This window comes from Rhinoraja longicauda, chromosome 39, assembly GCF_053455715.1.
Source record: "Rhinoraja longicauda isolate Sanriku21f chromosome 39, sRhiLon1.1, whole genome shotgun sequence".
In the NCBI taxonomy this organism is placed as follows: Eukaryota; Metazoa; Chordata; class Chondrichthyes; order Rajiformes; family Arhynchobatidae; genus Rhinoraja; species Rhinoraja longicauda.
Genome location: NC_135991.1, coordinates 7722054 through 7745136, shown reverse-complemented (window position 1 = coordinate 7745136; position 23083 = coordinate 7722054). Strand labels below are relative to the sequence as shown.

At 49.4% G+C, this 23083-nt stretch overlaps 2 protein-coding genes across 3 annotated transcripts in view; both read left to right on the top strand.

Moving 5' to 3' along the window:
• Positions 1-14509, top strand: part of LOC144611181 (cyclin-dependent kinase 17-like) — a 114182-nt gene extending 99673 nt beyond the window's left edge. The window contains 1 exon segment of the mRNA XM_078430234.1: positions 14255-14509. Coding sequence (XP_078286360.1) covers positions 14255-14509 — 255 coding nt within the window.
• Positions 14041-23083, top strand: part of tafazzin (tafazzin, phospholipid-lysophospholipid transacylase) — a 29674-nt gene continuing 20631 nt past the window's right edge. For both annotated transcript variants that reach the window (XM_078430117.1, XM_078430116.1), the window contains exons 1-3: positions 14041-14721; positions 17591-17719; positions 23024-23069. In XM_078430117.1, coding sequence (XP_078286243.1) covers positions 14613-14721; positions 17591-17719; positions 23024-23069 — 284 coding nt within the window. In that variant the 5' untranslated portion in view covers positions 14041-14612. The remainder of the gene's footprint in view (positions 14722-17590; positions 17720-23023; positions 23070-23083) is intronic.

Below are 23083 nucleotides of genomic sequence, written 5' to 3'. Positions count from 1 at the left end.
TACGCACCGCCATTCATTGTGATCACGGCTGATCGTCCACAATCAGTAACCCGTGCCTGCCTTCTCCCCATATCCCTTGATTTCGCTAGCCCCTAGAGCTCTATCTAACTCTCTCTTAAATTCATCCAGTGAATTGGCCTCCACTGCCCTCTGGCTGAGAATTAATTCCACAGATTCAGAACTCTGGGTGAAAAAGTTTTTTTTCACCTCAGTTTTACCTCTAAACCTTTCCTGTCAAATACCCATCCAAATGTCTGTTAAATGATAGTCAAGTCAAGTTTATTTGTCACATACACATAAACGATGTGCAGTGAAATGAAAGTGGCAACGCCTGCGGATTGTGCACAAAAAAGAATTAGTTACAGCATATAAATTAAAGTTAATACAGAGAAGCCAAAATTGAATACAGAGAAGTTAATTAAAGATAATACAGAGAAGACAAAATAATACTTGCCTCTTCTCCCACCTCTGACAGCTCGCTCCATGTACTTTCCACCCTCTCTGGGAAAAGTTGCCTCTCGGGGTCCTATTAAATCTTTCTCCTCCCACGTAAAACCCTTCCAGTTCTTGATTCCTCGACGCTGGTGGAATAACTGCCCCAGAGCACTATTAATTATTAATAGACAATAGGTGCAGGAGTAGGCCATTCGGCCCTTCGAGCCTGTACGCACCGCCATTCACCGTGATCATGGCTGATCATCCACAATCAGTACCCCGTTCCTGCCTTCTCCCCATACCCCCTGACTCCGCTATCATTAAGAGATCTATCTAAGTCTCTCTTGAAAGCATCCAGAGAATTGGCCTCCACTGCCTTCTGAGGCAGAGTTCCACAGATTCACAACTCTCTGAGTGAAAATGTTTTTCCTCATCTCCGTTCTAAATGGCCGACCCCTTATTCTTAAACTGTGGCCCCTGGTTCTGCCTCTGGAGTAACTCAGCGGGTCAGGCAGCATCTGTGGAGAACACGGATAGGTGACGTTTCACAGAGTGCTGGAGTAACTCAGCGGGTCAGGCAGCATCTGTGGAGAGATGGAATAGGTGACGTTTCGGGTCGAGGAACTGATGGCACTGAACTGAACTAACTTAGCAGGTCAGGCACATCTCTGGCGAATCAAAATGCACAAAATGCGTGCAGGTGCAGCAGGCAGTGAAGAAAGCGAATGGTATGTTGGCATTCATAGCAAGAGGATTTGAGATTAGGAGCAGGGAGGTTCTGCTGCAGTTGTACAGGGCATTGGTGAGGCCGCACCTGGAGTATTGTGTGCAGTTTTGGTCTCCTACTCTGAGGAAAGACGTTCTTGCCTTAGAGGGAGTACAGAGAAGGTTCACTAGATTGATCCCTGGGATGGCGGGACTTTCATATGAAGAAAGACTGGATAGACTAGGCTTGTACTCGCTGGAATTTAGAAGACTGAGGGGGGATCTTATAGAAACATATAACATTCTTAAGGGGTTGGAGAGGCTAGATGCGGGAAGATTGTTCCCGATGTTGGGGGAGTCCAGAACCAGGGGTCACAGCTTAAGGATAAGGGGAAGTCTTTGAGGACCGAGATGAGAAAACATTTCTTCACACAGAGAGTGGTGAGTCTGGAATTCTCTGCCACAGAAGGTAGTTGAGGCCAGTTCATTGGCTATATTTAAGAGGGAGTTAGAGGTGGCCCTTTTTGCTAAAGGGTTCAGGGGGTATGGAGAGAAGGCAGGTACAGGTTACTGAGCTGGATGATCAGCCATGATCATATTGACAATAGACAATAGGTGCAGGAGTAGGCCATCCAGCCCTTCGAGCCAGCACCGCCATTCAATGCGATCATGGCTGATCACTCTCAATCAGTACCCCGTTCCTGCCTTCTCCCCATACCCCCTCACTCCGCTATCCTTAAGAGCTCTATCCAGCTCTCTCTTGAAAGCATCCAACGAACTGGCCTCCACTGCCTTCTGAGGCAGAGAATTCCACACCTTCACCACTCTCTGACTGAAAAAGTTCTTCCTCATCTCCGTTCTAAATGGCCTACCCCTTATTCTTAAACTGTGGCCCCTTGTTCTGGACTCCCCCAACATTGGGAACATGTTTCCTGCCTCTAATATTGAATGGCCTACTCCTGCACCTATTTTCTATGTTTTTATGTTTCTAAAACAAGGAACTGCAGTTGCTGGTTTACCAAGGAAAGACACACAGAATGCTGGAGTAACTCAACGAGTCAGGCAGCATCTCTAGAGAACATGGATAGGTGACGTTTCTGGGGTTGGGACCACTTTTCATACTGATTGTACTTGGAGGAGAAAGCTAGAAAAGAAATGGCTTCCACATGTCCTTAAAGACAATCAATGAATCCGAGTGTCCACCTTCCCACCCACCCCCCACCCCACCAACACCATCATCAAGTTCGCGGATGACACGACTGTGGTTGGACTCATCTCAGAAGGAGATGAGACAGCCTATAGGGATGAAATCCAAAGGCTGGCAGCATGGTGTTCAGTGAACAATCTGGTCCTGAACTCCTCCAAAACAAAGGAACTTATAATTGACTTTAGAAAAACCGGTGGAGATTACGACCCACTCTACATCAATGGGGTCTGTGTGGAAAGGGTACCAGCTTTCAGGTTCCTGGGTACGCACATCGCAGAGGATCTTACCTGGTCTACCAACACCATCACCACAGCGAAGAAGGCACAGCAGAGACTCCACTTCCTGAGGATCCTCAGGAAGACCAACCTGCAGGAGAAGCTCATGTTGTCCTTCTATCGCTGCTCCATCGAGAGTGTGCTGGCATACTGTATAACCACATGGTATGCCAGCTGCTCAGAAAAGGACAGGAAGGCCCTTCAGAGGGTCATCACGACGGCCCAGAAGATCATCGGCTGCTCACTGCCCTCCCTGGAGCACCTGTTCAGCCTATGCTGCCTCAGTAGAGCAGGCAAAATAATAAAAGATCCATCCCACCCCGGCCACCGTCTGTTTGTTCATCTGCCCTCTGGTTGACGTTTCAGGTCGATCAAATCCCGAACAAACAGACTTAAGAACAGTTTTTACCCCAGGGCCATACGAGAACTGAACACTACCTTTGCAATAGGCAACACCGTTAAAAAATCTTGTACTTAATATAATTGTATTTTATTGTATTTATGTATTTATTTGTTTTTGCATTTATTGCATATATGTTTGTACGCACCGTCAGGATTGGCTATTTTTTAAATTTCGTTGTACTCGTTGCAATGACAATAAATGAATATTATTATTATTATTATTATTATTATAACCAAACTAGAAAGGTCCTGATCCAAAACATCACCTATCCATGTTCTCCAGAGATGCTGGCTGACCCACTGAGTTACTCCAGCACTTTATGTCTTCTTTTGTAAACCAGCATCTGCAGTTTTTTATTTCTACACCCAAAACCCGTGTTTCTTGTGCAGGAAGGACCTGCAGATGCTGGTTTGAACCGAAGATGGACATAAAATGCTGGAGTAACTTAGGCAGGCTGCTTCCGGACGTCTGGTGAAGTGCCCCGACCCGAAACGTCACCCATTCCTTCTCTCCACAGATGCTGCCTGTCCCGCTGAGTTACTCCAGCTCTCTGTGTCTATCTCCCATCTTTAATCAGACTTTATCTTGCACTAAAGATAGACACAAAAAGTGGGGCATCTCTGGAGAGAAGCAATGGTTGACGTTTCGGGTCGAGACCCTTCTTCAGAATGAAAGTCACGGGAAAGGGAAATGAGAAATATGGACGATGATGTAGATTTTTTTTTAGATTTAGAGATACAGCACGGAAACAGGCCCTTCGGCCCACCGAGTCCGCGCCGCCCAGCGATCCCCGCACATTAACACTATCCTACACCCACTAGGGACAATTTTTACATTTACCCAGTCAATTAACCGACAAAACCTGCACGTCTTTGGAGTGTGGGAGGAAACCGAAGATCTCGGAGAAAACCCACGCAGGTCACGGGGAGAACGTACAAACTCCGTACAGACGGCGCCCGTAGTCAGGATCGAACCTGAGTCTCCGGCGCTGCATTTGCTGTAAGGCAGCAACTCTACCGCTGCGCCACCGTGCCGCCCGGTGAGAGAGAGATAGAACAATGAATGAAGGCTATGCAAAAAAAGTGACAATGATAAAGGAAACAGGCCATCGTTAAGTGTTTGTTGGGTGAAAACAAGAAGCTGGTGCGACTTATAGACAATAGGTGCAGGAGGAGGCCATTCGGCCCTTCGAGTCTGTACGCACCACCATTCAATGTGATCATGGCTGATCATTCTCAATCAGTACCCCGTTCCTGCCTTCTCCCCATACCCCCTGACTCCACTATCCTTAAGAGCTCTATCCAGCTCTCTCTTGAATGCATTCAGAGAATTGGCCTCCACTGCCTTCTGAGGCAGAGAATTCCACAGATTTTACAACTCTCTGACTGAAAAAGTTTTTCCTCATCTCCGTTCTAAAAGGCAGACCCTTTATTCTTAAACTGTGTGGCCCCTGGTTCTGGACTCCCCCAACATCGGGAACATGTTTCCTGCCTCTAACGTGTCCAACCCCTTAATAATCTTATATGTTTCGATAAGATCCCCTCTCATCCTTGGGTGGGGGAGTGATGGAGAGCAATACTCCAGCATAGTCTGACATCAGTGGTGGGGAAGATGCTGGAGTCAATTATAAAAGACGAAATTGCTGAGCATTTGGATAGCAGTAACGGGATCATTCCGAGTCAGCATGGATTTACGAAGGGGAAATCATGCTTGACAAATCTACTGGAATTTTATGAGGATGTAACTAGGAAAATTGACAGGGGAGAGCCGGTGGATGTGGTGTACCTGGACTTTCAGAAAGCCTTCGACAAGGTCCCACATAGGAGATTAGTGGGCAAAATTAGAGCACATGGTATTGGAGGTAGGGTACTGACATGGATAGAAAATTGGTTGACAGACAGAAAGCAAAGAGTGGGGATAAATGGGTCCCTTTCAGAATGGCAGGCAGTGACCAGTGGGGTACCGCAAGGTTCGGTGCTGGGACCGCAGCTATTTACAATATACATTAATGACTTGGATGAAGGGATTAAAAGTACCATTAGCAAATTTGCAGATGATACAAAGCTGGGTGGTAGTGTGAACTGTGAGGAAGATGTTATGAGGTTGCAGGGTGACTTGGACAGGTTGTGTGAGTGGGCGGATGCATGGCAGAGGCAGTTTAATGTGGATAAGTGTGAAGTTATCCACTTTGGTGGTAAGAACAGGAAGGCAGATTATTATCTGAATGGTGTCAAGTTAGGAAAAGGGGACGTACAACGAGATATGGGTGTCCTAGTGCATCAGTCACTGAAAGGAAGCATGCAGGTACAGCAGGCAGTGAAGAAAGCCAATGGCATGTTGGCCTTCGTAACAAGAGGAGTTGAGTTCAGGAGCAAAGAGGTCCTCTGCAGTTGTACAGGGCCCTGGTGAGACCGCACCTGGAGTACTGTGTGCAGTTTTGGTCTCCAAATTTGAGGAAGGATATTCTTGCTATTGAGGGCGTGCAGCGTAGGTTCACTAGGTTAATTCCCGGAATGGCGGGACTGTCGTATGTTGAAAGGCTGGAGCAATTGGGCTTGTATACACTGGAATATAGAAGGATGAGGGGGGATCTTATTGAAACATATAAGATAATTAGGGGATTGGACACATTAGAGGCAGGAAACATGTTCCCAATGTTGGGGGAGTCCAGAACAAGGGGCCACAGTTTAAGAATAAGGGGTTGGCCATTTAGAACGGAGATGAGGAAGAACTTTTTCAGTCAGAGAGTGGTGAAGGTGTGGAATTCTCTGCCTCAGAAGGCAGTGGAGGCCAGTTCGTTGGATGCTTTCAAGAGAGAGCTCTTAAGGATACCGGAGTGAGGGGGTATGGGGAGCAGGCAGGAACGGGGTACTGATTGAGAGTGATCAGCCATGATCGCATTGAATGGCGGTGCTGGCTCGAAGGGCTGAATGGCCTACTCCTGCACCTATTGTCTATTGTCTATTTTGTGTCTATTCTTGTTATCTCTTTCTTCCCTCTTCACCACTCTGCCTTTACGCCCTGAGTGTTTCAGCTTTCTGCTCGTTTTACCCATCCCACATTCAGCGCAAGTCATGTTATGTTTATTTTCCCCGACTCTGCGTGATTTATAAGGTGGGAGGCGATGAGAAATGTCCGGCTGCACATTAGCAGTGGCTATTTCTCCCAGCCAAGAATCTCAGGCAATGAAGAATTGTTTGAGGATGTAACTAGGAAAATTGACAGGGGAGAGCCGGTGGATGTGGTGTACCTGGACTTTCAGAAAGCCTTCGACAAGGTCCCACATAGGAGATTAGTGGGCAAAATTAGAGCACATGGTATTGGAGATAGGGTACTGACATGGATAGAAAATTGGTTGACAGACAGAAAGCAAAGAGTGGGGATAAATGGGTCCCTTTCAGAATGGCAGGCAGTGACTAGTGGGGTACCGCAAGGCTCGGTGCTGGGACCGCAGCTATTTACAATATACATTAATGACTTGGATGAAGGGATTAAAAGTACCATTAGCAAATTTGCAGATGATACAAAGCTGGGTGGTAGTGTGAACTGTGAGGAAGATGCTATGAGGTTGCAGGGTGACTTGGACAGGTTGTGTGAGTGGGCGGATGCATGGCAGATGCAGTTTAATGTGGATAAGTGTGAGGTTATCTTTGGTGGTAAGAATAGGAAGGCAGAGTATTATCTGAATGGTGTCAAGTTAGGAAAAGGGGACGTACAACGAGATCTGGGTGTCCTAGTCCATCAGTTACTGAAAGGAAGCATGCAGGTACAGCAGGCAGTGAAGAAAGCTAATGGAATGTTTGCCTTCATAACAAGAGGAGTTGAGTTCAGGAGCAAAGAGGTCCTTCTGCAGTTGTACCCGCCACGAAAAACCCCTGTAGCCTTACGGAGTAAGCTGAAAGAGGAGTTGGGCAAACTGACAGAAGCGGAAATGATTGCCCCAGTAGAGACCCACACACCATGGGTATCCAGCCTTGTGTGTGTAGAAAAGCCCAATGGGAAGTTGAGAGTGTGTTTAGACCCCAGGGATCTGAACAAGGGGCTTAAAAGAAGTCATTACCCAATGACGATGATCGAAGATGTCCTCACCGACCTGAATGATGCCAAGGTCTTTAGCACGTTTGATGCCAAGAATGGGTTTTGGCATGTGGAACTGGATGATGAGAATTCTCAGCTTACGACATTTAACACACCATATGGTAGATATAATTTATTTGATCACTGTGGACTATTTCTCAGGATATTGGGAAATAGACTATCTAGAGAAAACACTGGCAGTGAATGTCATCCATAAAATGAAAGGCCAGTTCGCAAGATATGGAATACCAGATCAGCTCATCACAGATAATGGGCCACAGTTCACAGCCGAGGAGTTCAAGAGTTGTACCAAGAAGTGTCAGTTTGAACATACGAGCGCAACACCCTATTATCCACAGAGTAATGGAAAGGCGGAGAGCAGTGTGAAAGTTGCGAAGTCATTGCTGAGGAAGGCTAAGACTGCCGGGGCTGATCCTTACCTCGATGACACTCAGCTTTACCTCCCCCTGAAACCCAACAACTAGTCAAATTTAAACCGCCTCTGACACTGCCTTGAGGACATAAAATGTTGGGTGGCACAGAACTTCCTCCAATTAAACGAGAGCAAGTCTGAGGTCATCCTATTCGGCCCCCCCGACTCCATCAAATCGATAACAGGCAGTCTTGGAAGCCTATCCTGCCTAGTCAAACCGCATGTCAAAAACCTCGGCGTGATATTTGACTCTGCATTAAAGTTTGATAAGCAAGTCAACGCTGTGGTAAAAGCCAGCTTCTTCCAACTTCGTACCATAGCTAAAATCAAACCTTTCCTCCAATTCGACGACACTGAAAAAATCATTCACGCTTTCATTTCCTCCCGCCTAGACTACTGCAACTCCCTATACACTGGGATCAGCCAATCATCCCTGTCCCGCCTGCAACTGGTCCAAAACGCCGCAGCAAGACTCCTGCCGGGTACCCGTAAAAGGGACCACATCACCCCGATTCTGGCCTCTCTCCACTGGCTCCCTGTACGGTACAGAATCAACTTCAAGCTCCTCCTATTCACGTATAAAGCCCTAAATGGACACTCCCCCCCCCTACATCAAAAATCTTCTAACCCCCCTCTCTAACTCCAGGTCCCTCAGGTCGGCCGACTTGGGGCTACTCACTATCCCAGCGATCCCCGTACATTAACACTATCCTACACCCACTAGGGACAATTTTTACATTTACCCAGCCAATTAACCTACATACCTGTACGTCTTTGGACGTACATATATCTTTATTGTCATTGTACAACGAGATTGGGAATGCGCCTCCCATACGATGCAATAATTTAAGTAATTAATTTAGACAGCAGCAACCCAACGAAACGTAACAGTTTTGGACAGGGTAAAGTGCAAGTTGATCTATGCGTTGTGGCCATCCGGCTCAGCCGGACCGGTTCATGGCAGCTATGGCCCTGGGGATGAAGCTGTTCCTGAGTCTGGAGGTGCGGGCGTAGAAGGCCTTGTATCGTCTGCCCGATGGAAGGAGTTCGAACAGACTGTTGCAGGGGTGTGAAGAGTCTTTATAACATATAACATATAACAACTACAGCATGGAAACAGGCCTGTCCGGCCCTACCAGTCCACGCCGACCATTCTCCCTGACCTAGTCTCATCTACCTGCACTCAGACCATAACCCTCCAATCCCCTCCTATCCATATACCTATCCAATTTACTCTTAAGTTGTACCGGGCCCTGGTGAGACCGCACCTGGAGTACTGTGTGCAGTTTTGGTCTCCAAATTTGAGGAAGGATATTCTTGCTATGGAGGGCGTGCAGCGTAGGTTCACTAGGTTAATTCCCGGAATGGCGGGACTGTCGTATGTTGAAAGGCTGGAGCGATTGGGCTTGTATACACTGGAATTTAGAAGGATGAGGGGGGATCTTATTGAAACATATAAGATAATTAGGGGATTGGACACATTAGAGGCAGATAACATGTTCCCAATGTTGGGGGAGTCCAGAACAAGGGGCCACAGTTTGAGAATAAGGGGTAGGCCATTTAGAACGGAGATGAGGAAGAACTTTTTCAGTCAGAGGGTGGTGAAGGTGTGGAATTCTCTGCCTCAGAAGGCAGTGGAGGCCAGTTCGTTGGATGCTTTCAAGAGAGAGCTGGATAGAGCTCTTAAGGATAGCGGAGTGAGGGGGTATGGGGAGAAGGCAGGAACGGGGTACTGATTGAGAGTGATCAGCCATGATCGCATTGAATGGCGGTGCTGGCTCGAAGGGCTGAATGGCCTACTCCTGCACCTATTGTCTATTGTCTATTGTCTATTGTCTAAATAATAAAATCGAGCCAGCCTCCACCACTTCCACCGGAAGCCCATTCCATACAGCCACCACCCTCTGAGTAAAGAAGTTCCCCCTCATGTTACCCCTAAACCTTTGCCCCTCAATTCTGAAGTTATGTCCCCTTGTTGGAATCTTCCCCACTCTCAAAGGGAAAAGCCTACCCACGTCAACTCTGTCCGTCCCTCTCAAAATTTAAAAAACCTCTATCAAGTCCCCCCTCAACCTTCTACGCTCCAAAGAATAAAGACCCAACCTGTTCAACCTCTCTCTGTAGCCTAAGTGCTGAAACCCAGGCAACATTCTAGTAAATCTCCTCTGTACCCTCTCCATTTTGTCGACATCCTTCCTATATCTTGGTGGATGCTGGTGGCTTTTCTGAGGCATCGTGTGTTGTAGATGCCCTCCAAGGCTGGTAGCTGTGTTCCGATGGTCCTCTGAGCTCTATGGACTACCCGCTGTAGAGCTTCCTTTCTGCCTCCGTGCAGCTGAGGTACCACACAGGGATCCCATGCGTTAGGATGCTCTCTATGGTGCAGCGGTAGAAGGTCGTCAGCAGCTGTTGGGGTAGACCAGACTTTTTCAGCGTTCTTAAGTAGAACAGTCTTTGTTGTGCCTTCTTGACCAGCGCTAGCAGCGTTATTGGACCATGTTAGGTCCTCCGAAATGTGAGTGCCCAGAAACTTGAAGCTGGACACTCTCTCCTGTTCAAAGATTGATGAACAGACGTACCAGGACCATTCTACCGACTACTCGGAGGCTGCTCAAACCTGAAATTCCCCCCAAAAAAAGTAAGAGATGAGTTGAGAGCAACTAGAGACAGACAAGCAGATTACTACAACAGAGGATCTCAAGATCTGATTCCCCTGAAAGCTGGCCATCCAGTTCGAGTGAAGCCGACCGATAATCGACATCAGTCCTGGAGGAAGGCTGTGGTTGACGGCCGTGTTGCGCAACCCAGATCTTATGAAGTCAGAACCGAGGACGGCGTCATCTATCGTCCGAATCGGCGCCATCTGAGGAAGACCAACGAGCCATTTCATCGCGTTGACGATGACCTGGTGACGTTGCTTAAACCGGAGCGAGAAAATCGACCTATGAGCCAACCACCGGTCCCCAGGGAGCATCAAACCCTGACAACAAGATCTGGTAGATGCGTTCGAAAACCACGCTATCATGCAGGATTATGCCAAAATAAGGATAGGGTCTGTACATGTAGTTAAATATAGATGTAAAGGCTATTAGGTTATGTTTAAAAAGTTAATGTTGGCCTTCGTAACAAGAGGAGTTGAGTATAGGAGCAAAGAGGTCCTTCTACAGTTGTACCGGGCCCTGGTGAGACCGCACCTGGAGTACTGTGTGCAGTTTTGGTCTCCAAATTTGAGGAAGGATATTCTTGCTATGGAGGGCGTGCAGCGTAGGTTCACTAGGTTAATTCCCGGAATGGCGGGACTGTCGTATGTTGAAAGGCTGGAGCGATTGGGCTTGTATACACTGGAATTTAGAAGGATGAGGGGGGATCTTATTGAAACATATAAGATAATTAGGGGATTGGACACATTAGAGGCAGATAACATGTTCCCAATGTTGGGGGAGTCCAGAACAAGGGGCCACAGTTTGAGAATAAGGGGTAGGCCATTTAGAACGGAGATGAGGAAGAACTTTTTCAGTCAGAGGGTGGTGAAGGTGTGGAATTCTCTGCCTCAGAAGGCAGTGGAGGCCAGTTCGTTGGATGCTTTCAAGAGAGAGCTGGATAGAGCTCTTAAGGATAGCAGAGTGAGGGGGTATGGGGAGAAGGCAGGAACGGGGTACTGATTGAGAGTGATCAGCCATGATCGCATTGAATGGCGGTGCTGGCTCGAAGGGCTGAATGGCCTACTCCTGCACCTATTGTCTATTGTCTATTGTTATATTTTCTGGCCCCATCCTACCTGACTGACCTCCTCCACAGGCACACTCCCACCTGCACCCTCCGCTCTGCCGCTGCCAATCTCCTATCCCCCCACATCCGGACCAAACTCAGATCCTGGGGGGACAGGGCTTTCTCCATCGCTGCTCCCACCCTATGGAACTCACTACCCCAAACCGTCAGAGACTCCCCCACACTCACCTCATTCAAAACATCACTGAAGTCTCACCTGTTCAGTACTGCCTTCAACCACTGAAGGTCACCTCACCTTCTGTCTCCTTTCTCTGTTCGTTTACTTATTTATCTATTTATTCACTTCCCTATGTTCTCTAAATCCCTGTAAAGCGTATTTGAGTGTATGAAAAGCGCTATATAAATGTAATGTATTATTGTTATTATTATAGTTTGATATGCATTGTTTTATGTAATGGCTAACAAAACTAAATAAATAAACAAACTAATTAATAGATAAAAAGGGAAAGGGAATGAGGAACTAGACATGTGTTGTTCAAAGTTTAGATAATTCCGAGCACTGAACTGTCGCAGATCCAAGGGAGGAAAATTTGGAAGCTCCCACGGAAATGGATTGTTCAACAGTTCAACAACAGTTCAACAGAGCTTTATTTGTCATTCGGTACCAAGGTACCGAACGAAACTACATAGCAGTCACACACAAAAAAGAACACAAGACACATGACCCCAACACATAACGTCCATCACAGTGACTCCAAACACCCCCTCACTGTGATGGAGGCAACAAAACTTCCACTCTCTTCCCCACGCCCACGGACAGACAACTCGTCCCCGACCGACCCGCACAGTCCCCGCGGCCAAGTCGCACCGGGCGCTGAAACGTCTCGCGGCCGAACCGGCCGATTGAAGGCCCCGCGGCCGAGCCGTGTGCAGCTAAGTCCCGCGGCCGAGCCGCACCGGGCGATGGAAGGCCCCGCGGCCAAGCCGCACCAGGCGATGTTAAGTCCAGCGGCCGAGCCGCACCAGCGATGAAAAGTCCCGCGGCCGAGCCGTGCCGGGCGATGTTAGGCCCCGCGGCCGAGCCGCACCGGGCACTGTTAAGTCCAGCGGCCGAGCCGCACCAGCGATGTTAGGCCCCGCGGCCGAGCCGCACCGGGCACTGTTAAGTCCAGCGGCCGAGCCGCACCAGTGATGTTAGGCCCCGCGGCCGAGCCGCACCGGGCGATGGAAGGCCCCGCGGCCGAGCCGCACCGGGCGATGTTAAGTCCAGCGGCCGAGCCGCACCGGGCGATGGAAGGCCCCGCGGCCGAGCCGAACTCCGCGCCGTGAGGAAGAGACCTAAAAGAGAAAGGTTTCCCCCACCCCCACCACCACCCCCCCACCCATACCACCCACACCACCACCCCCCACACATACACAACCAAAAAAAAACAAAAACCATCCCAACACCGACACACAACAAAAAAAAAAGGAAAAAAGACGAACAGACTGCTAGCGAGCCGCAGCCGTTAGGCGCCGCCACTTCCGCTTCTTGTCAAAGGCATGTTGGAAAATGGACTGTTGGAGACATGTTGGACTCAGTGAAATAAGATACCATGGAAGAATTTAATTTATGGCTATACATGTAAAGTTCCTGTACATATGTTTTGTATATAAAGGGGGATGTTATGGGAATAGCGCATCCGGTGATGCAGTACCGGGGATATATTACCTATGAGGCTGTAGCCAGAGTGATCCTGAATTAAAATGGCTGAACCCAAGATTCGAGTGTAAAGCCTCTGTTAATTAGTTGTGTAGCAGGTTACAGAAAGGAAACACACTAACAAAACACAGGGCCCTAGTGAGACCGCACCTGGAGTACTGTGTGCGGTTTTGGTCTCCAAATTTGAGGAAGGATATTCTTGCTATTGAGGGCGTGCAGCGTAGGTTTACTAGGTTAATCCCCGGAATGGCAGGACTGTCGTATGTTGAAAGACTGGAGCGACAAGCCTAGTCGCTCCAGTCTTTCAACATACGACAGTCCCGCCATTCCGGGGATTGATCTAGTGAACCTACACTGGAATTTAGAAGGATGAGAGGGGATCTTATCGAAACATATAAGATTATTAAGGGGTTGGACACGCTGGAGGCAGGAAACATGTTCCCAATGTTGGACGAGTCCAGAACCAGGGGCCACACGCAGTTTAAGAATAAAGGGTCGGCCATTTAGAACAGAGATGAGGAAAATACTTTTTCAGTCGGAGAGTTGTGAATCTGTGGAATTCTCTGCCTCAGAGGGCAGTGGAGGCCAATTCTCTGAATGCATTCAAGAGATAGAGCTCTTAAGGATAGCGGAGTCAGGGGGTATGGGGAGAAGGCAGGAACGGGGTACTGATTGAGAATGATCAGCCATGATCACATTGAATGGCGGTGCGTACAGGTTCGAAGGGCTGAATGGCCTCCTCCTGCACCTATTGTCTATTGAAGGAGGAAGTGCTGGTCAATCATTTTGAACTACAATTCCCATCACCCCTGGCAGAGTCCTCTGACCCCCTTTAAGGTAAATGCGTGTTGTTTCTTTTGTAAACAAAAGCCTAATTTGATTGTATTAATTGAATTAAACTTCAAACCGGTGCACTTTTCACTCATGGGCTTAAAACATTAATGTTTGTAGGGTTTTGTGTCTCTTTTTATTTTTATGTGCCTACATTTCCCAGAGTGCAGTGGGCCGGACGTACGGCGCATGCGTGTTCTGCACAAGGCCCCCCCCGTCGCCTTGGTGACTGCGGCCTAGCGAGTGGAGGGGAAGACTGAAGCCTGGAGCTCGAGTAGTGGGAAACAGCCCTTGCTGGGAGACCCAGGCCCCTCACACCCTGAAACCTCGTCCTGTTGCATCCAGCAGCACCTCCAGCAACAGTTTTATTTTTTGTTTTTTAAAGGAAATAACGATTTATTGAAAGTGAAACCCTTTTAAACGCTTTAAGACTGCAGATTTTCTCTCCTTTTTTTAGTTTGGCCGTGTAAGGTTGTGGCCGCCCGAAGGTCCTCCACCTGCCGCGGGTACTGAGGGGGCTCGCGCTGGTTCCCAGCCGGTTCTATGGTCCCATCGCCACCGCGAGACGGAGAAGGGATTCCCGGTTTCCAGGGCCCTCCGGGGAAGGCCGGAATTCCAGGACCGGCCTGGTTTCGGGAGCGTCTCGCGGTGGGAACTTGCCTGGCGTCGCTGGCGGGACCCCGAGTTGGCGCGTTTTTCGTGCGACCTCTGACCCCCGCCTCCATTGATCACAACGGGTTGGGCGTTCACCTACTATCCCCCCCCTCAAGTCAAACCACCCCCCCCCCGAAGAACCCAGTCGTCTCAGCGTGGGGATGCCCATGGACGTGAAATGGCCGTTCCCCAGCCGGCAAGGGTTAAGCTGGACGGTTACCAGTGCTCTGATCACTGGGCTGGTCGGAGCCTACAGTCGAATCTGGACCAGTGAGTATGTGGGACGGGTCTGTCGCTGTGTAACACTGGGGTACAGTACCGGTGGAGACGGGGGGGTGTGTGTGTAACCCTGGGGTACAGTGCCGGTGGAGACGGGGGTGTGTGTGTAACACTGGGGTACAGTGCCGGTGGAGACGGGGGGGTGTGTGTGTAACCCTGGGGTACAGTGCCGGTGGAGACGGGGGTGTGTGTGTAACACTGGGGTACAGTGCCGGTGGAGACGGGGGGGTGTGTGTGTAACACTGGGGTACAGTGCCGGTGGAGACGGGGGGGTGTGTGTGTAACACTGGGGTACAGTGCCGGTGGAGACGGGGGTGTGTGTGTAACACTGGGGTACAGTACCAGTGGGGACGGGGGTGTGTGTAACACTGGGGTACAGTGCCGGTGGAGACGGGGGGGTGTGTGTGTAACACTGGGGTACAGTGCCGGTGGAGACGGGGGTGTGTGTGTAACACTGGGGTACAGTGCCGGTGGAGACGGGGGGGTGTGTGTGTAACACTGGGGTACAGTGCCGGTGGAGACGGGGGGGTGTGTGTGTAACACTGGGGTACAGTACCGGTGGAGACGGGGGGGTGTGTGTAACACTGGGGTACAGTACCGGTGGAGATGGGGGGGTGTGTGTAACACTGGGGTACAGTGCCGGTGGAGACGGGGGTGTGTGTGTAACACTGGGGTACAGTACCAGTGGGGACGGGGGTGTGTGTGTAACACTGGGGTACAGTGCCGGTGGGGACGGGGGTGTGTGTAACACTGGGGTACAGTACAATAGACAATAGGTGCAGGAGGAGGCCATTCGGCCCTTCGAGCCTGTACGCACCGCCATTCAATGTGATCGTGGCTGATCATTCTCAATCAGTACCCCGTTCCTGCCCTCTCCCCATACCCCCTGACTCCGCTATCCTTAAGAGCTCTATCCAGCTCTCTCTTGGATGCATTCAGAGAATTGGCCTCCACTGCCTTCTGAGGCAGAGAATTCCACAGATTCACAACTGAAAAAGTTTTTCCTCATCTCCGTTCTAAATGGCCGACCTCTTATTCTTAAACTGTGTGTGGCCCCTGGTTCTGGATTCCCCCAACATTGGGAACATGTTTCCTGCCTCTAACGTGTCCAACCCCTTAATAATCTTATACGTTTCGATAAGATCCCCTCTCATCCTTCTAAATTCCAGTGTATACAAGCCTAGTCGCTCCAGTCTTTCAACATATGACAGTCCCGCCATTCCGGGAATTAACCTAGTAAACCTACGCTGCACGCCCTCAATAGCAAGAATATCCTTCCTCAAATTTGGAGACCAAAACTGCACACAGTATCGGTGAGGACGGGTGTGTGTGTGTAACACTGGGGTACAGTACCGGTGGGGACGGGGGTGTGTGTGTAACACTGGGGTACAGTACCTGTGGGGACGGGTCTGTCGCTGTATAACACTGGGAGATGGCGACAGTGTTTATGTGGCAACTTTGGTGGCAAGAACAGGACAGCAGACTATTATCTGAATGGTGGCCGATTAGGAAAAGGGGAGATGCAACGAGACCTGGTCGTCGTGGTACACCAGTCATTGAAAGTAGGCATGCAGGTGCAGCAGGCAGTGAAGAAAGCGAATGGTATGTTGGCATTCATAGCGAGGGGATTTGAGTATAGGAGCAGGGAGGTTCTGCTGCAGTTGTACAGGGCATTGGTGAGACCACACCTGGAGTATTGCGTACAGGTTTGGTCTCCTAATCTGAGGAAAGACATTCTTACCATAGAGGGAGTACAGAGAAGGTTCACCAGATTGATTCCTGGGATGGCAGGACTTTCATATGAAGAAAGACTGGATAGACTCGGCTTGTACTCGCTGGAATTTAGAAGACTGAGGGGGGATCTTATAGAAACTTACAAAATTCTTAAGGGGTTGGACAGGCTGGATGCGGGAAGATTGTTCCCGATGTTGGGGAAGTCCAGAACAAGGGGTCACAGTTTAAGGATAAGGGGGAAGTCTTTTAGGACCGAGATGAGAAGGTTTTTTTTCACACAGAGAGTGGTGAATCTGTGGAATTCTCTGCCACAGAAGGTAGTTGAGGCCAGTTGATTGGTTATATTTGAGGGAGTTAGATGTGGCCCTTGTGGCTAAAGGGATCAGGGGGTATGAAGAGAAGGCAGGTACAGGATACTGAGTTGGATGATCAGTCATGATCACATTGAATGGCGGTGCGTACAGGCTCGAAGGGCCGAATGGCCAACTCCTGCACCTATTTTCTATGTTTCTATGTGGGCTGATCTGCTCCTGTCAAGTCAAGTCAATTTTATTTGTATAGCACATTTAAAAACAACCCACGTTGACCAAAGTGCTGTACGTCTGTCCAGGTACTAAGAACGAACATACAATTGCACACATTTGGGGTTGTGTAATTTGAATGCATATTTAATGCTTTTATTGTTGGACTGTGGGTGACCGAATTTCGTCCAATATTGGATGACAAATAAAGCTATCTATCTATCTACAAACATAACAGCACATACATAAACAGTTCACAGCGCCCCCTCAGAGGGCCTCAAACGCTAGGGAGTAGAAATAGGTTTTGAGCCTGGACTTAAAGGAGCCGATGGAGGGGGTAGTTCTGATGGGGAGAAGGATGCTGTTCCACAGTCTAGGAGCTGCAACCGCAAAAGCGCGGTCACCCCTGAGCTTAAGCCTAGACCGCGGGATAGTCAGTAGCCCCAAGTCGGCCGACCTGAGGGACCTGGAGATAGAGTGGTGGGTTAGAAGATTTTTGATATTGGGGGGGGGGCAAGCCGGTTTAGGGCTTTGTATGTGAATAGGAGGAGCTTGAAGTTGATTCTGTACCGTACTGGGAGCCAGTGTCCTTTGTCCCTCTGCAGAATACATGAACAGACTGCTGGTCCACAACAAGGAGGATCTGTACAAGGCCATCGAGAGACGACCGCAGGGCAAACCGCTCCTCACCGTCGCCAACCATCAGTCCTGCATGGATGACCCACACATCTGGGGTGAGAATCTCATCACAGCCTGTTCCCTGTCACCAGCCCTGCCGCCGGCCTCGAACAGCACCACTCAAAACATGTTCCCAATGTTGGGGGAGTCCAGAACCAGGGGCCACACACAGTTTAAGAATAAGGGGTCGGCCATTTAGAACGGAGATGAGGAAAAACTTTTTCAGTCAGAGAGTTGTGAATCTGTGGAACTCTCTGCCTCAGAAGGCAGTGGAGGCCAATTCTCTGAATGCATTCAAGAGAGAGCTAGATAGAGCTCTTAAGGATAGCGGAGTCAGGGGGTATGGGGAGAAGGCAGGAATGGGGTACTGATTGAGAATGATCAGCCATGATCACATTGAATAGCGGTGCTGGCTCGAAGGGCCGAATGGCCTCCTCCTGCACCTATTGTCTATTGTAGACTGGATAGACTAGGCTTATTCACAAAATGCTGGAGTAACTCAGCAGGTCAGGCAGCATCTCGGGAGAGAAGGAATGGGTGACGTTTCGGTTCGAGACCCTTCTTCAGACTAGGGTTATACTCGCTGGAATTTAGAAGACTGAGGGGGGATCTTATAGAAACATATAAAATTCTTAAGGGGTTGGAGAGGCTAGATGCGGGAAGATTGTTCCCGATGTTGGGGAAGTCCAGAACCAGGGGTCACAGCTTAAGGATAAGGGGGGAAGTCTTTTAGGACCGAGATGAGAAAACATTTCTTCACACAGAGAGTGGTGAGTCTGTGGAATTCTCTGCCACAGAAGGTAGTTGAGGCCAGTTCGTTGGCTATATTTAAGAGGGAGTTAGATGTGGCCCTTGTGGCTAAAGGGATCAGGGGGTATGGAGAGAAGGCAGGTACGGGATACTGAGTTGGATGATCAGCCATGATCATATAGAATGACGGTGCAGGCTCGAAGGGCCGAATGGCCTACTCCTGCACCTATTTTCTATGTTTCTATGAAGGGCCGAATGGCCTCCTCCTGCACCTATTGTCTATTGTCTATTGTCCATATCACTGCTTCTCTGCTGGCCAAAGACACCGAGCAGGAAAGGCAGGAATCCTGTCTTCGGTCGAACCAGGAACTAGTGGAACCAGTGCTGTGTGTGGAGGATGTGTGTGAGTTTGTCAGTGTGAGTGTGTCAGTGTGAGTGTGTCTGTTGGGTGTGTGGTGTGTGTGTCTGTAGTCTGTCGTTCTAGAAACATAGAAACTAGGTGCAGGAGGAGGCCATTCGGCCCTTCGAGCCTGTACGCACCGCCATTCATTGTGATCACGGCTGATCGTCCACAATCAGTACCCCGTGCCTGCCTTCTCCCCATATCCCTTGATTCCATTAGCCCCTAGAGCTCTATCTAACTCTCTCTTAAATCCATCCAGTGATTTGGCCTCCACTGCCCTCTGTGGCAGAGAATCCCACACATTCACAACTCTCTGGGTGAAAAACTTCCTTTTCACCTCAGTTTTAAATGGCCTCCCCTTTATTCTTAGACTGTGTGTGGTTCCTGGTTCTGGTCTCCCCCAACATTGGGAACATGTTTCCTGCATCTAGCTTGTCCAGTCCTTTTATAATTTTATATGTTTCTATTATAAGATCCCCTCTCATCCTTCTAAACTCCAGTGAATACAAGCCCAGTCTTTTCAGTCTTTCCTCATATGACAGTCCCGCCATCCCGGGGATCAATCTCGTGAACCCACGCTGCACTGCCTCAATAGCAAGGCATCTGTGCATCTGTGTGAGTGTTTGTGTGTGTCCGTGTGTGTTTCGCGTGGGTGTAAGTGTGTGTGTATGTGTCGGTACGTTGTGTATGCGTGTCTGTGACTGTGCACGCATCTCAAGTCAAGTCAAGTCACGTTTATTTGTCACGTACACATGTGCAGTGAAATGAAAGTGGCAATGCCTGCGGATTGTGCACAAAAAAAGAATTACAGTTACAGCATATAAATAAAGTTCATAAGTTACTATAGTGTAGACAATAATTTAGTCTCTGGGGTTATAAAAGTTGACAGTCCTGATGGCCTGTGGGAAGAAACTCCGTCTCATCCTCTCCGTTTTCACAGCGTGACAGCGGAGGCTTTTGCCTGATCGTAGCATCTGGAACAGTCCGTTACTGGGGTGGCAGGGGTCCCTCATAATCTTGCTTGCTCTCGTTCTGCACCTCCTGATGTATAGGTCCTGCAGGGGGGCAAGTGTAGTTCCCATGGTGTGTGTAGTTCTGCCGAACGCACTACTCTCTGCAGGGCCTTCCTGTCCTGGGCAGAGCTGTTCCCAAACCAGACTGTAATGTTGCCGGACACGATGCTCTCTACAGCCCCAGAGTAGAAGCAATGAAGGATCCTCAGAGACACTCTGAATTTCCTCAGCTGTCTAAGGTGGTAAAGGCGCTGCTTTGCCTTACCCACCATGGCGGCAATGTGCGTTGCCCATGTCCGATCCTCTGTGATGTGGACTCCCAAGCATCTGTGTGTGTATGTGTGTGTGTCTATAGGGTGTGTGCGCGCGTTTGTGAGTGTGTGCACGCATCTGTGTGTGTGTTTAGTGTGGGTGTGACTGTGTTTGTGTGTGTGTAGGTTGTGTAAGCACGTCTGTGAGGGTGTAGGAAAATAACTGCAGGTGCTGGTACAAATCGAAGGTGTCACAAAATGCTGGAGTAACCCAGCGGGTCAGGCAGCATCTCAGGAGAGAGGGAATGGGTGACGTTTAGGGTCGAGACCCTTCTTCAGACTGATGTCAGGGGGGGGCGGGACAAAGAAAGGAGATAGGTGGAGACACGAAGATAGAGGGAGATCTGGGAAGGGGAGGGGAAGAGAGGGTCAGAGGAACTATCTAAAGTTGGAGAAGTCAATGTTCATACCACTGGGCTGCAAGCTGCCCAGGCGAAATATGAGGTGCTGTTCCTTCAATTTCCGGTGGGCCTCACTATGGCACTGGAGGAGGCCCATGACAGAAAGGTGAGACTGGGAATGGGAGGAGGAGTTGAAGTGCTCAACCACCGGGAGATCAGGTTGGTTAAGGCTGAGTGTGTCCGCATGTTTAGTGTGGGTGTGTTTGGTGTGTGTGTGTGCAGGTTGTGTATGCGCGTCTGTGAGTGTTTGCGTGCATCTGTGTGTGTGTGTGTTTAGCATGTCTGGGTGTGTGTGTCTCTTTCGGGTGTGCATGCGTGTCTGAGTGTGAACGCGTGTGTGCGCGTGTGTAAGGTGTAGAGAGTGTGCTTGTTGGTGTGTGAGTGGGGTGTGTGAGTGTATGTGTCTGTGTGTGTCAGGTGTGCGTGTGTGTAGGGAGTGTGTGTATTTTGGTGCGTGTGGGCATGTGTGTAGGATTTAGGTGTGTGTACGAGTGAGTCTGTGTAGGGTGTGTGGATTTAGAGATACAGTGCGGAAACTGGCCCTTTCGGCCCACCGGGTCCGCGCCGACCAGCGATCCCCGCACACTAACACCATCCTACACCCACCAGGGACAATGTTTACATTTACCAAACCAATTAACCTACAAATCTGTGCGTCTTTGGAGTGTGGGAGGAAACCGAAGATCTCGGAGAAAACCCACGCAGGTCACGGGGAGAGCGTGCAAACTCCGTACAGACAGCCCCCGTAGTCGGGATCGAACCCGGGCCTCCGGCGCTGCATTCGCTGTAAGGCAGCAACTCTACCGCGCTGCCCTAGGTGTGCGTGTAGGAAGTGTGTGTGTGTGAGCGTGTGTGCAGGGAGTGTGTGTGTTTTTGTTAGTGTGGGCGTGTGTGTGTACGGTTTAAGTGTGTGCATGAGTGGGTGTGTGAAAGGTGTGTGTGTAGGGAGTGTGTGTGTCAAGTGTGTGTGACAATAGACAATAGGTGCAGGAGGAGGCCATTCGGCCCTTCGAGCCTGTACGCACCGCCATTCAATGTGATTATGGCTGATCATTCTCAATCAGTACCCCGTTCCTGCCTTCTCCCCATACCCCCTGACTCCGCTATTCTTAAGAGCTCTATCTAGCTCTCTCTTGAATGCATTCAGAGAATTGGCCTCCACTGCCTTCTGAGGCAGAGAATTCCACAGATTCACAACTCTCTGACTGAAAAGGTTTTTCCTCATCTCCGTTCTAAATGGCCGACCCCTTATTCTTTAACTGTGGCCCCTGGTTCTGGACTCCCCCAACATTGGGAACATGTTTCCTGCCTCTAACGTGTCCAACCCCTTGATAATCTTATACGTTTCGATAAGATCTCCTCTCATCCTTCTAATGCGTGACTGTCACAGTGAGAGGTGAATCTGGCTCACACCAACATCCATTGTTGACTGGTAGTTTCCTTACTGGTTGAGTTGTTGCTTCACAACGCCAGAGGCCCAAGTGTGATCCTGAACTCAGGAGCTGAGCTGTGTGGAGTTTGCACGTTCTTCCTGTGACCGCGTGGGTTTCTTCCCAGGTGCTCCGGTTTTCTCCAACATCCCAAAGATTCGTGCGGGTTTGCGGGTTAATTAGCCCTCATGTAAAAACTCCCCCCGAGTGGATGTAAAAGTGGGATAACATAGAACTGGGGTGTGAAGGGTCGATCGATGGCCAGCGTGGGCCGCAGGGCCTGTTTGCATCCTGTATCATTGAAAGTAGGCATGCAGGTGCAGCAGGCAGTGAAGAAAGCGAATGGTATGTTGGCATTCATAGCGAGGGGATTTGAGTATAGGAGCAGGGAGGTTCTGCCGCAGTTGTACAGGGCATTGGTGAGACCACACCTGGAGTATTGCGTACAGTTTTGGTCTCCTAATCTGAGGAAAGACATTCTTGCCATAGAGGGAGTACAGAGAAGGTTCACCAGATTGATCCCTGGGATGGCAGGACTTTCATATGAAGAAAGACTGGATAGACTCGGCTTGTACTCGCTGGAATTTAGAAGATTGAGGGGGATCTTATAGAAACATACAAAATTCTTAAGGGGTTGGAGAGGCTAGATGCGGGAAGATTGTTCCCGATGTTGGGGGAGTCCAGAACAAGGGGTCACACAGTTTAAGGATAAGGGGGAAGTCTTTTAGGACCGAGATGAGAACGTTTTTTTTCACACAGAGAGTGGTGAATCTGTGGAATTCTCTGCCACAGAAGGTAGTTGAGGCCAGTTTCATTGGCTATATTTAAGAGGGAGTTAGATGTGGCCCTTGTGGCTAAAGGGATCAGGGGGTATGGAGAGAAGGCAGGTACGGGATACTGAGTTGGATGATCAGCCGTGATCATATTGAATGGCGGTGCGTACAGGCTCGAAGGGCCGAATGGCCTACTCCTGCACCTATTTTCTGTGTTTCTATGTTTCTAACTCTAAACTAAATTAAACCAAACTAAACCTGTCTCGTGTCTTCCTACAGGTGTCTTAGAACTGAAGCACTTGTGGAGGACAAGGAAAATGAGGTGGTGAGTCTTGGAAC